The 13778-nt window shown below is 39.4% G+C and overlaps 1 protein-coding gene across 1 annotated transcript in view; it reads right to left on the reverse strand.

Moving 5' to 3' along the window:
• Positions 1-1415: 1415 nt before the first annotated feature.
• The window catches only part of LOC102237391 (protein sidekick-1), a 487074-nt gene continuing 474711 nt past the window's right edge, over positions 1416-13778 (reverse strand). The window contains exons 42-45 of the mRNA XM_023333436.1: positions 12103-12240; positions 10278-10398; positions 10067-10196; positions 1416-4698 (exon numbers count right to left, since the gene is read on the reverse strand). Coding sequence (XP_023189204.1) covers positions 4393-4698; positions 10067-10196; positions 10278-10398; positions 12103-12240 — 695 coding nt within the window. The 3' untranslated portion in view covers positions 1416-4392. The remainder of the gene's footprint in view (positions 4699-10066; positions 10197-10277; positions 10399-12102; positions 12241-13778) is intronic.

Consider the following 13778-nt stretch of genomic DNA (forward strand, 5'->3'; position numbering starts at 1 on the left):
TTGAAGGATTCTGTTTTCATCTTGTGGTTTTGTTCTATTCCACCCACAGTCTAATTTGCTCTTTGGTATTAGTGTGTGTGTGTGCATGGTTATTTTTTTGTGTTGCACTCATTGGCACTTAGATGTTTAGTCATGGTCAGTTTAGTTATGGCCTATACCTGATCCTTGTGTGTTATGTCATCTCTTCATCTCCAGACAATGCTCCATCAAAGCTCTTCCATATTTATTTAATCAGTTTCACTTACTCCCATTGCAGCAGAACCCCTGATTCATTGATAGCCAGTTTTCCATTCCTCTTTCCTTTCATTAAAGGAAAGTGGTTCAACACCAATACAAGACAGCCATGACCTGGAAGCTGCTCCAACACCATGGCCATCATCCATAGTCCAGCAAATTCTACATTGGGTTTATTGAGGCACAGTGTTTTTCTGGTACACTGCACAAAGTGGATGGAACTCTACTTCACCTCAGTACAGCTAGATAATGGGAACTTTGGCACAATTTGGTGTCTAACAGGACAATAATCCCAAACACACACCCCAAACTGGTTTGAAGAGCAACACCTGTCACCTCTATTAAGGCTTCAAAGCAGCAACTCTTCATCTCCACCACTTATTGCTGTTTCTTTTTCCAAATCAACTATGTGGGTGGAAGATGCCTGCAGTCAAACTTCCAGTTTGTCCAGTTGGAGTCAGAGACGTTGCAACAGAGCCATCTAAAATCCCAGTAGTCTCTTAGATTACAGTGTTCATGTCGTAGGGTTACTCTTAGGTTTAAGTAATCTCTCCTCCTGTTGTCTAGGGACAGGCATCAGCAGAAAAACACAGAGGGTCCTGGTAAAAAGCTCTGCTGATCAGTCTTTGTCTACAAACACACTGCATGCTGTGTTTTCACTCGGTTAGCTCAGATTGCTTTCACTTCCAGGATACATTAAAGATGAAAAAAAGTAAAAGTGACCAGCAGAACCTTTAGAGTGATGATGGTAGTTCTGGAGTTCTGAAAAGAATTTGTTGAGTGCTGAAAAAAAGAGAAAAATACAACAAAGTATTTTTTTCTTGGTTGGAAAAATTGATTTAAAATCCTTCAGGCTAAAATAATCTCTTGCCAGATGTGGGAGACACATATAAAGTGTTGAGAGCTCCTTAAAGTTCAAGAAGACTACACTTAATTTAAATGCAAAGAGAAAGAAGTTCTTCATGTCAGAGGTTTCAATAATTAAGTTCCACCTTTCGGTCACTTAGGAATAGCTAATCAATGCCAGTAAATCTGGAAACTTCATTTAATTTAGCTGCTGTGAAAGTAATGAATGCAGGGTAGCATTTTCACTGGTTTATATTTACTGTTTATTATAGATGAAAAGTTTCATGTTATAGACTATCAAACAATAACTTAAGCACTTTTCATTTTAGTACTTCAATTTTAAGTTTAGATGCATGTTTTTGTTATTCTTGTGTAATTAAAGTAGTGATTACAGTTTTAACTCTGAGATTAAAACTCAGCATGGTGATAAATGCAACTTTTTTAAGTGTAATTAGCTTTTGCCTCATTGTTTAATAATTCAGTTACCTACTCAACGTTTCTTTCTGATATATCTTTCCTCTTTTACTCCTTTAACTTTTCAGAACAAACAGTTTTACTTCGATATCTTGGGCTTGGGCCACATCTGTAATTCTGCCTGTGTAATAATGTGCACTTCCTTTTCACATACTCACTAACACGCTGTTATACAATGACCATTTATTCACACTGTATGAGGCTGAAAATAAGCATGTCAGAGTGAGAAACACTGCTGCTTGGCCAGAGAACCTTTAAATCAATCAGACGCAAAAACTTACAGATGAATTTTGTTTACATGTTGAGAAACAGATCAGAGAGCATCAGTCACCTGAAAGTTAAACCAAGGTTCAGCCTGTGGGAGCTCTACCATTCAAATCTGAACAATGCTTCTTTGAAGAATCTGTAAACTTGCTCCCTTCTCTGTCCATTCTTCTGGATTTTTAAAAAATGTGAAATCAGACCTGTTTTCCCTCCTTCAGCCAATACACTTCCTGCTGTGTTCTTTTGCTGCTTGAATCAAACTAAATAAACATCAGAACTACATAAAACACAGAAGTAAAAAGGGCTTAAATGTACAAAATCCATCTTAAAACACAAACACACACACTATGGCACACTTTGCTGTGCAGTGAACTTCACAGATATTAGCGCAGGCTTAGTGAGCACAGAGCTGTTTCACACGTTAGCTTGTAGGCACGTGTGTCGCACTCAAGACCTGGACAAACAAAATAACATCTGGGCAAAATGAAGATGAAATGTTTGGGGCTTCAGCACAGTGCAAGCATTACTTAGGAAGCTGCAGTAAAAGGAGGACAGGAAGTACAGAGTTAAAAAGAAAAACAAAAAAAAAATAAAACAAACTAATTTTTCATATACCTTGTAAAAGTATTAATGTCTTTAACTTTTTTAACATTTTACCATTTAAAACCACAAACTCCAGAGGTAGGAGGTTAGGGGTTGGACGAACATAGAGTAGTACAAAAAAAGGTAAATGATGTAAAAAATTTTAACAAAAATAATTGAATTATGGTGTGCTGTTTTTTTTTATTAACCCTCTTCACTCTGATACCCATAAATACAATCCAGTGTCAAATACTTAGTAAATGTAGTCCACCTGGGAGTATTTTCTTGTCAGTATAAATGTATGAACACCAAAGAACCCAGCTGACAGGTCATGGAGAAGCTGTGGAGGAGTTTAAAGCAGGTTTGGGTTACATAATGATCCCAATTTCTGAAAAACTCACAGAGCTCTGTTCAGTCCCCCAACTAAAAATAGAACTGGCATAGAGACCAAAGCAAACCTGTGGATGATGTTACTCTAGTCAGAGGATCCCACAATTTACATGTAAAGTAAATTGTAAATATAATGTTTATATAAACCCAATTCCAGTGATGTTGGGATGTTATTGTGTAAAACAATGTCTCAACTTCATTCGGACATGTTGCAGACATCAAATCCAAATAAGTAAATATTTGGGGGGAAGTTTACCTGTTTGAACATTATTGTGTCTTTGTAGTGAATTCAACTGAATATAGGTTGAAACTTCATTGGAGTTTCAACCTTATAAGACAACTAAAACTGCACATCAACCTGAATGCACCCACAGGATGGTGGCAGCATTATTCTTTTGGGGTGCTTCTCCAGCATAAACAGGATAGCAAAGAAAGGGTTAGACTTCCAACCACACCTCTCTAAGCAAACATCCAGAGCTACAACAAATGATCATGTCTGATCATGAATGGCTCAGTCAAAGTCCACATGTAAATTTAATCCAAGACTTGAAAAGGATGTTCACATCTGCTCTCCATCCTGTCTGAGCAGCAGCTGTTTTGCAAATAAAAATTGGCAAACATTTAATCTGTAGATTTGCAAGTTGTGCAGCTGTGGCTGCAACAAAAGTTCTGATGCAAGGAGACTGAATACAAACGTGTAGCACACTTTGTTTTTCTTTGGGAAGTTTGCAAATTATCATTTTTTTTCCAACTTTCCAAGTATGCACCACTTTGTAATAGTCTATCATATAAAATCCTAATAATACAAGCTGAATTTTGAGGTTGCAATGTGATAAAATGTGAACATATTTTAAAGTACTGTATTCCAATTCAAACATCGCTCTCCCAAACTGCTCAACACTCTGACATTTCAGGTAAGTGCTGAAAAACATCTGCTCATGCTCACTCTCTGTCCATTTCAGATTCAAAAAGCTGTGATTATCAAACATTTTTCTCCTTTCTTCTCTTGTCTGCTGTGGTATCTGAAAGCTGGCAGCGCTGTGTTTGTGTGCATGAACCAGTCTGTGAAAAAACTTGTGTGCAGTTTTTTTCCCCCACAGCCTTTAAGTTCCCGTCTCTCAGCTGGAGATGCTGAAATAGCCCATCAGAAAGTGCGTTAAGTGGGGACTTATGCACTTAAGTGTAGGTACAGAAAACAGACGAGAAGTTTTGTGCAGAAGTTCCAGCTTCCTCCAGCTCCAGGGGGGTCTTAGCAAGACATTAATGGGCTCAACACATAAATACAGTCGTTACAGCTCTCTGTGGAGAGTCTCTGGAGTAGACAGGAGTACCTGGTTAAATAAGCTGGTGAGAATTTGTGGAAAATGAGGATGGTAATGGTGCGTTTAAGCACACTCAGAAAAAGAGCACACACTGAACACAGGGTCTTCATGAGCAGAGACGAAGGCGAGTAAGGAGTGTGAGATTAGTTCTTTGGGGCGTGACGGCTCCTTTGTTCCCAGTTCCTTCAGCCCAAACACATGGCAGCACCCCTTTCTTCCATATGAGTGCGTGTGTGTGTGTGTGTGTTTGTGCATCTTTGTGCAAATGCTGTCTCTAGAGTCAAACGAAGGAAGAAAACCCGGTCACAGGAGTGCGTGACCCCGGCGGGTTGGCGCTGGGGTTGATGTGTGTGTGCGCGGGCTGCCCTGTGGGTGTGTAAGCTCCCCCTGTGCTGTGCTGCGTCACCACCGTCTGATAGTAGGGCTCCGTGTCAGCGGTGGCACACTCCTCGTAGGCAAAAGGACTCCCTGTCCCTTTGAGGCCCTTGGGCTGCCGCTTCCAGGAGTTGTAGTAGGTGGGGTCGCTCATGTAGTGGTTGACAAAGGAGTGCTTAGGCTGTTCATCCTCGTAGTCGCTGTCCGTTAACTGCACACAAACAACAGGATGCTTTTCAACTTACCAGTTATTACAGGAACAAGAGTAAGACAGGAAAACTAAATTACTGGTACAGAAAAAATACTATTCTTTTATATTTTCTTGCTATTTTAAAACATATTTGAATCTCTATAAAAAGCAGGCTTCCAAATAAGTTGAGCGGATCATTGGCTCAAAGAAAAAGTGAAGAATAAACTCCCTCTCAACACGTCTGAGCTGCTGCCCTCTGGAGGGCGCTAGAGGCTAATTAAAACAAAGGCAAACCAACTCAGAAAACTTTTGTCCAAATAATGGTTACAAGCTGCTGTTAAAATCTAAAAATGAAGAAGAAACTTTTGTCCCTTCAAAGTCATAAACATGTTGATCTCAATCATCTCAGTCTGTCTCTTCAAACAGACTTTCAACATAAAGCATGAAGTCTCTGTTTAACTACTTTTTATTACATTACCACAACAAACTTCATTGTATTATACAGAGATTCTGTGTGACAAACCAACACAAAGTTGTGCTTAATTTTGAAGTTAATATAAAGAATTAAAAGTGGGATCACTCTTTCATCTAACATCTGTAGATAACATCCAGGACAACTATCTGAGTTTAAAACGTATAAAAAAGATAAAAAAATAAATAAAATAAAATAAAATAAAACAACAAAAAGTTACATAAGTGGTTTATTTATACAACTAGTGGCAATTCACAACATGTCACCTCAATCCAATCATACATACATTCTAATTGACCCTTGTCACCAAGCAATGCAGTCAACTTGAGCCTATATTTCAAACTGGTAAAGTTTTCTATCATATCTTTACATCCACAGCTCAGGTGAATTATCGTTTACAGAATGATTGTTCATTCTGCAATTCTGGCCTTCATGCAAGATGGATAGAATAAAGTCAGGATTGAAAGAAAGAGACTTAGACTTAGACGTAGACTGACTTTATTGTCATTTTGCATGCACAGGGTGTATACAGAATGAAATTTCGTTGCATACGGCTCAGGACAGTGTTTTGAGGTTCCAATGTTGTGAGGTTACTCCAGAATAAAATAAAATACAGTATAAAATATGAATATAAATATGAATATAAAATATAAAGTGCAGGACTGACAGTAAAATGGAGTTACTTAGCTCTGTACATTTGCAAGGTATGAAGTGGAGACCAGAATTTTGAGTGCAGTCCAGTTAAGAGTTCAGCAGTCTGATGGCAAGTGGGAAAAAGCTATTTTGGAACCTGGTGGACCTGCACCGGATGCTGCGGAACCTCTTTCCAGAGGGCAGCAGGGCGAACAGTCCATGGTGGGGGTGTGAGGGGTCACTGATGATGTTTCGGCCTCGGGACACGCAGCGCTGGGATGAAATGTCCTGAATGGAGGGAAGGGGGGCCCCAATGATCCTCTCTGCTGTCCGCACCACTCTCCTCACGTTCTTCCAGTCGGAGGCGCTGCAGCCTCCACACCACACAGAGAGGCAGCTGGTCAGAATGATCTCTATGGTGCATCTGTAGAACGTCTTCAGGATGGGCGGGGGCAGGTGTGCTCTTCTCATCCTCCGCAGGAAATACAAGCGCTTCTGTGCCCTCTTGACCAGAGACGCGGTGTTCACAGTCCAGGTGAAGTCGTTTGTGATGTGCACCCCCAAGAATTTGGTGCTGCTGACCACCTCCACAGCCGAGCTGTTGATGAGCATTGGAGCGTGGCTGGGCCGGTTCTTCCTGAAGTTGACGATCATCTACTTCGTCTTGTCAACGTTCAGGATCAGGCTGTTGTCTCTGCACCAGTCCACCAGCTGCTCCACCTCCTCTCTGTAGTCCAGGTCGTTGTCGTCTCTGATGAGGCCCACCACCGTTGTGTCGTCCGCGAACTTCACGATGTGGTTGGTGGAGAACCTGGGGGCGCAGTCGTGTGTCATCAGAGTGAACAGCAGAGGGCTCAGGACTCAGCCCTGAGAGGAGCCTGTGCTGAGGGTGATGACATCGGAGGTGTGTTGTCCGATCCGGACTGACTGAGGTCTGTCGGTGAGGAAGTCTAGCAGCCAGTTTCACAGGGGGGTGCTGAAGCCCAGGTGTCCCAGTTTTTCTGCCAGATGCTGTGGGATGATTGTGTTGAACGCTGAGCTGAAGTCCAGGAACAACATCCGCACATGAGTGTTCTTCTCTTCCAGGTGAGCCAGGCTCAGGTGTAGGGTGGAGGAGATGGCGTCCTCAGTGGAGTGGTTTCGGCGGTAGGCAAACTGGAACGGGTCGAATGTGGAGGGGAGTCTGGAGACGATGTGTTCTTTTACCAGCCTTTCAAAGCACTTCATCATGATGGGAGTCAGTGCCACAGGCCGGTAATCGTTGAAAGAGGTGACTTGAGGTTTCTTTGGCACCGGAATGATGGAGGCAGTTTTGAGACAGGCTGGCACTGTGGCTTGGTCCAGTGAGGTGTTAAAAATGTCTGTTAGGACACCAGCCAGCTGACCTGCGCATTCCCTGAACACCCGCCCAGGTATGTTGTCGGGGCCTGGGGCCTTCCGTGGGTTGACTCTTTTCAGAGTCTTCAACACATCGGCTGTGTCCAGGCAGAGTGCCTCCTCTTCCTGGTGGGGAACAGTTTTCTTTGCCGGGGTACTGCTCAGTGCCTCGAACCTCCCAAAGAAGTTATTCAGTCCATTTAGAAAGTCAGCATCAATTTCACCCACTGGGGGGAGGATGGATTGTAACAGCAGAAGTTAAGATTGAGGTTTGGCACAAGGAGTGTTGGTCAACTTACCTGAAGTAGTAATTCAAAACTAATTACTGATTACTTCCCCAAGAAAATAATCTAGTTAATACTTTACTGATTATTTATTTTAAAAGTATTTAGTTACTTTAATTACTTTATTTAGTTACTTGTTTTTGTTTGGCTTGTAACTTCATATACATTTCACCACAAAAAATGTCATGAAATGCAAGTCTGATTTGAAGAATTTTTTCTGCACATTCCATGAAGAAAATCATGTCTCTCTACTGTTAAACTATATTTCTTCCTAACCATACAAAGCACAATTATTTTTGTGTTTGCATTCTTTCATTCAAAATAATGATAATATAATATAATTTAAATCGATGTCTCCTGACTGTCCTCTGAATTAGTACCATTTCCATCTTTTCACCTGTTTAGCAGGAGAGGGGCTGTCAGAGGTTTGCCCGGTGGAATCAATGTGGTAGCTGCATTGGTCAAGTCAGTCAGAGGGTCTGGGGGTTTCTGCAGCTTACTGTTCAAATCTGAAGTAGAGTTTTCACTAGAGATAAGTTTTCTTCCCACACAGAGCGAACAGCGCATGCTAATGTTTTCATCACTGAGCTGAGCTAATGACGGCGCTTCCAAGCATTAAACACTACATTGTTCTGCTGCACTCTGTACTGTTTGCTGCTGATTTACGCTTTGGTCTGTTACCATGACCAGTGACGACGCAAAGACATGATTGTCATGACAGGATCACAAACAAAATCACAGTCTGCTTGCGTGGAGTAACAGTAATTTGATGACTTTTTTTTAAAAACTGTAGTTCCTTATTTTACTTGAAAAAAATAACTGGATTACATTAATATGTTACTGGCCACAAGTCATATTGGGACACAGCAAACAATGTGGGAGAATGTTCTCTAGTCACATGAGACCAAACTTGGAGTTCTGCACCAACATGGTCTGTGAGGCCACTCAGTGAGGAGGAAATTATGACTTCAAAAGAAACATTAAAAAACCATATTGCAGTTTGAAAATGCACACAAGAACAGTAACTTCCATTTTTGGAGTCATGTCCTGATCTGGACATAATGAGCATCATTACATTTGGATGGAAACATTTAAAGACATCAGTCCGGAAGATAAAAATTGGATTTCCAAATTAACAATGGCGCAAAGCATTCAGACAAAGTGGTTTAGCTTCAGAAACAAAATGGTGCATGTGTGAATGTAAATGTATGTACATGAATGTAAATGAATGTATTCTGTGGATGTAAACTTCTGGTTTCAACTGTACATCTCAAGCAAAATAAGTGAAAGTTTATGGCATGTCAAGGTTCCAGGCATGTGACTATTTTTGTAAGACACAAATTCACTAGGTACTAAAGTGTGAGACCTGTGTAATATGATACATACAGTATTTGTAAAAGATGCAATATAATCAGTACATACACACTATTTTCATTATGCTGTATTTGTCTAATATAGTAATGTTTAGATTTCTTTGTTATTCTTTGTAGTCCTTTTTATCTGGAATTTCATTTTATTATATACAACGATCAGAGACCTATTCTAATCTATTCTATTCTATTCTATAAAACCAAAGTTACAGCACAGCGATGTAATACCACAACAAATATCTTAAAAAGCCTTCTTAGAGCATCTATATCCACTGAGATTAACCTGGCTCTTTTCAGCTTCCTCTGATGGACTAAAAGCTTTGTACGAGTCAGAGCCTGTTAGCAGAGCTTTATGTTGTTTTGCAGGCTAACCCTTTGAGGACCATAATAAGTTAGATCAGTCATGAATCTATGTTTCTCTTTTTAGCTTTTTTGACAGGAGACATGTTACACAAACTGAAGACTGAAAATACTTGTCACTTTTTTTGACTGTACACCTCAGACAATATCAGACAGATTTTCTTCTTCCAAATGTAACATGCTTCTGAATTGCAAGGATCAAATCAATCACAATTGTTTGGTGACATGTGACAGTGGTTCCAGAATTTTCAGTTAATTTGTGTTTTGGTCACTTTGAAAGTATGAACACAAATGACAAGTGAATTTATGGCAGATACATTAACAGTTGATGTAAGCCAGAAAAAAAAAGCAAGAAAAGGAAGGAAGGATGAAAAGAAAGTAGAAAAATAGATGGACAAATGGTTTGACAAATTCAGGGTAAAGGGATGGATAGATAAATGAATTTAGAGAACAGAATTTGGAATAAAGTCGGAAAAACCAAATATTTTCCCAAACTGAAAAAATAAATGCCCTGCTTTTCAAGACTTGTTAGAATATTTTATATCAAATTATGGATTCAGCTTCATGAACTCTGTCCAGAACTGAAACTGATTGAGGCACAATGTGAAGGATTAATCTTTCTCACTATACAGGTATTAGTTTGATCCTTTCCTAACAACAGTAGAAACATAAACTCTGAGGCATTAACCCACACAACCTGTAGATAAAACTAGTGATCACACATGGAGGTGGAATTCTACACTGACCAACTGATCTTCATAAGTCAGACACACGGGTGTAAAATTGTGACACAAACTGAGATGAAGTTACACCAAACAGAAACAGGAGGAACTTAAACTGAGGCAAACATTGGGAAGCCACATCCATAAAGACAGACTAGAAAACACAGATACCTCTGATTCAGAGACCTCAGTGGGTTTCTCTGTGAGTGTGGTGCTTTCAGTGAGCACGGCTCCATTATAGTTGTTACAGATATCTTCATCAGAATAGTGGAGTCCACCTGGACTGGGCCTGGGTGGAGATCTGGACACAAATTTGGATGATGAAACTGTTACTTTTCGTCCAATGAGGATTAGTGCTGTGTAATCCTCTGGGAGAGCTAACCTGGTCCCATTCTTTTTGAGGAAGGAGTTCTTGGTGTTGAGTGTTCTGCTGTTTAGCTCCAGAGAAGTAAAACCACCGTTGTCGAGGGTTACAGACTCCTCCCCTGGAGTAATGTGCTTTCCTGCGGAAATAGAAAAAAGGAGAAGGACGTTTGAAGAAGCTGGTCCAGTAGATTACTGTTACTATACAGCAGGACATCTTGTTTTTTTTAATTCTACCTCCACTACTCAGCTATTTTTTTTACATATGTGTTGAAACTGTCACCATGTCCTGACAGTATGGTATGAGACAGAAAATCAGTGAGAAAAAAATCAAGCTCCTCTGCCTCCTTTCAGTGCTCCCAGTGCTAACTAGAAATAACCAATCAGAGGCAGGAGGAGGGGCTTAACGCAGTCAGTCACAATCTCATATAGCGCTGCTCATCCCCCTTGCTCTTTGCTATGCTGCAGCTCTCAGGGAATGTCATGAATGCATTAGCAGCATTGACTGACAGCACTAAGGCCTTCCTGTAGCAACAGCAGCTCAGGGAGGAGGTGGAGGAGATCAATCTTTTCACAGATTATCTGTGAGCAGACTCATTCCAACAAAAGTAAACAGAATAAAAAAAAAGTTGAATAAATCCCCCAGTCATGATTTCTTATCACATAATGTAATCATCTGTTTGACAAATTTTATTAAAAATTATAGAAACTAAACAGCCTACAGTATTATTGCTGTATTGCTTTTACATCTAAAATAAATATTTCTCAATTAGTCTATTGTTACAACTAAACATGGATCCTTTTAAGGCGGAGGACGATTAAGGAGAAAACTTTTCTTCTTTCTGTTAAGCAAATGCAATAATTATGATAATTTACTCTCATCTGCTATTATGTCGGAAAGTCAATTAATCAATCAAAAATTTCAACATAAAGAAATAATTCACAAGTGGCACCCTAACAATACTAAGAAAATTCAAGTTAAGTCATTTTGTGCATCTATTAGTTTAATTATCAAGCTATTTATGTTGATTAGATGTTAATCAATAATCCATGCCTTTCTATTTCTTAGGGCTATAAATGTGGTGCAGCAAAGAGCCAAATGGCATTCTGGAACAGGGAAATGTGTGTTGATTTTCAGAAGTGGCTAAATTTACAGTTAAATATAGTAATTATAATGAATATATTAACATAGTACAGCAATTAAATATGTTAAAATAACAGGAGCTGTGACAAATAAGACTAGAGGAGGAGCAAAAGTCAGCTTTCCACCTTTTCAAAGAGGAGGATGGAACAGAAACGAAATCTCTAAAGCTCAGTATTGGAGAAATGAAGCAAATGGAGTTAGGTTCAACTGATCTTCATCATTTATTTGGCTTTGGTTCAATTCAAAATACCTTATTGATCTCTTAAAAGGAAAATTAAATATTAAAAGTGCAAATGATGTAGCTAGTGCCGCAACTACAAAAAGCTGAGTAGATTTCTGTACTAAAATAAAACCATTTGAGAATAATAAATTAAAGTGAGGAAAAGAAAAATCCAGTCAGACACTTGGGAGTGGGCTCTGTCCCGATTCATCAGAGTGAAGGAACAAGGTTACACCTCTCAGCTCAACAAGCGGCTGGAGGCAGTTTTACAAACAAACACGTGGATAGGTGCCCCAAAAGTGTCTCAACTTTTCAGTGTCATAAAAACAGACTATTCTGAATCTCTATGTTCAGGTAAAGATAAATGATGCTATTTAAGCTGAAACGTTTTTGTCTGAAGAATAAAAATAAATGGAGAAACATCATCTATACAATTGTGGCACCTGAAAGACTGAAGGGTTGAATAAGAGAAGCACAGACCTGTACCACAGGCCTTGTACTTGGTGCTGTGTCCATGCAAGAGCAGAGTAAAGACCAGGACCAGGATGAGGATGAGGCCCACCAGAGCCATCACCAGCAGGAACCACCACTCTTCATAAAAAGGACGCTCCGACAGCGCTGCATGCAGAGAGATGGATTAGGACATTAAACATGTCGGGTTTATTCTTGATTCTATTGAACATATAGTGCTACAAAAGTGAATTTAACAATATGCATGCTGCAATATTTGCTGGTCTATTTTGTATACAGTCACAAATGTCAATTTAAAATTTCAAACGTATATACATTTAAAGAGCCTCAGTGTTTATTCTAAACTCTTTGGTGTAAAAAAGTGATTGAAAATCGATTTATTCACTGCATGTTTATGTCTGTCTGTGTAAGGTTCAGATGGAACTGCACATGAAATCATCCCTTTAAAGCAGGGCTGCTCAGGTTCACTCCTCGACAGCCGCCACCCTGCAGCTTTCAGATGATTCCCTGCTCCAACAAACCTGAATCAAATGAATGGCTCATTACCAGGCCTGTTCAGAGCCGATCTCGGTCTGTTGGAGTAAGAATGGTAGCTCTCGAGGATTGGACTTGAGCACCCCTGCTTTAAACTATCCAGATTACCAACACAAGGAGACAGAAATAGTCCAAATAGTTTGGATGTAATTTTTACTTCTTTCCTTCTTACAGAAAGTTTCTGTTCATATTCGGTTTGTGGTGCATTTCTATCCTAAAGAAAAAGATATACAACTTCAGATATTTCACAACAAGATATTAATATGCATGGAAAAACCTCGCGAAAGCCTTATAGCAAAAAGTACAATGGCCACCGTAAGAACGGCTTACAGTATTCAGTTATGCCGCGTGAACTGATCAGTACATTATTGCGAGGGAAAGCAAAAGAAAAAAAATTCCCCATGTCCCCTAAAGGGCTCCGTATAAACCAACTTGGTCATCTGTAAAACAGACAAAAAATAAAAAGCTATACCTCCTGGGGTAAAATAAAGATGGAAAATTCCCCAGCCACACTCAAGAAATTATTTAAATACCACTCTCCATAATATATGATGATTGCAAAAACATTTCAGATAATTTCTCATCAATTCTGTCAATTTGTATTTTCTTTTGAGCACAAGAAAATACAAATTTTCTTTCTATTTTCTTATGTCCATTGTTTGGACATAGCAGTCCAAACATTGTTTGGACTGCTATGTCATTGACTGTCCAAACATCATAGCAGAAGATGCTTTGTGATTTGTAAAAAACAAACAAACAAACAAACAAACAAACAAAAAAAACACAATGATGTTTTTTTTTTTCCCCAAATTATTCAAACAGATCATTGTGCTAATAATATACTTACATTAAAGATCCAAGTGACTCCAAACCACTTTAATAGCAATGGATACCAACATCAGGGCTTTTGCTGCTCCAGCATAAATAGGTATTTTCTATTTACTCTAAATGTCCTTTTCTGACATTAAAATTTGCTTAATGGTCTGAAACACATTAGTGCGACAAAAAAGAAAAAAAAAAGAAAATGTCAGGGGGAACATTTTTTAAAAGGGCAGTATTGTGTATTTTCCAGGCATAGTGCCATTTCATGGCACAATCAAAGAACTATGCTGCCTTCACTTGTTATAAAAATGCTATGCATATCAAATATG

This window comes from Xiphophorus maculatus, chromosome 5 (genome assembly GCF_002775205.1).
Source record: "Xiphophorus maculatus strain JP 163 A chromosome 5, X_maculatus-5.0-male, whole genome shotgun sequence".
NCBI classification, from domain to species: Eukaryota; Metazoa; Chordata; class Actinopteri; order Cyprinodontiformes; family Poeciliidae; genus Xiphophorus; species Xiphophorus maculatus.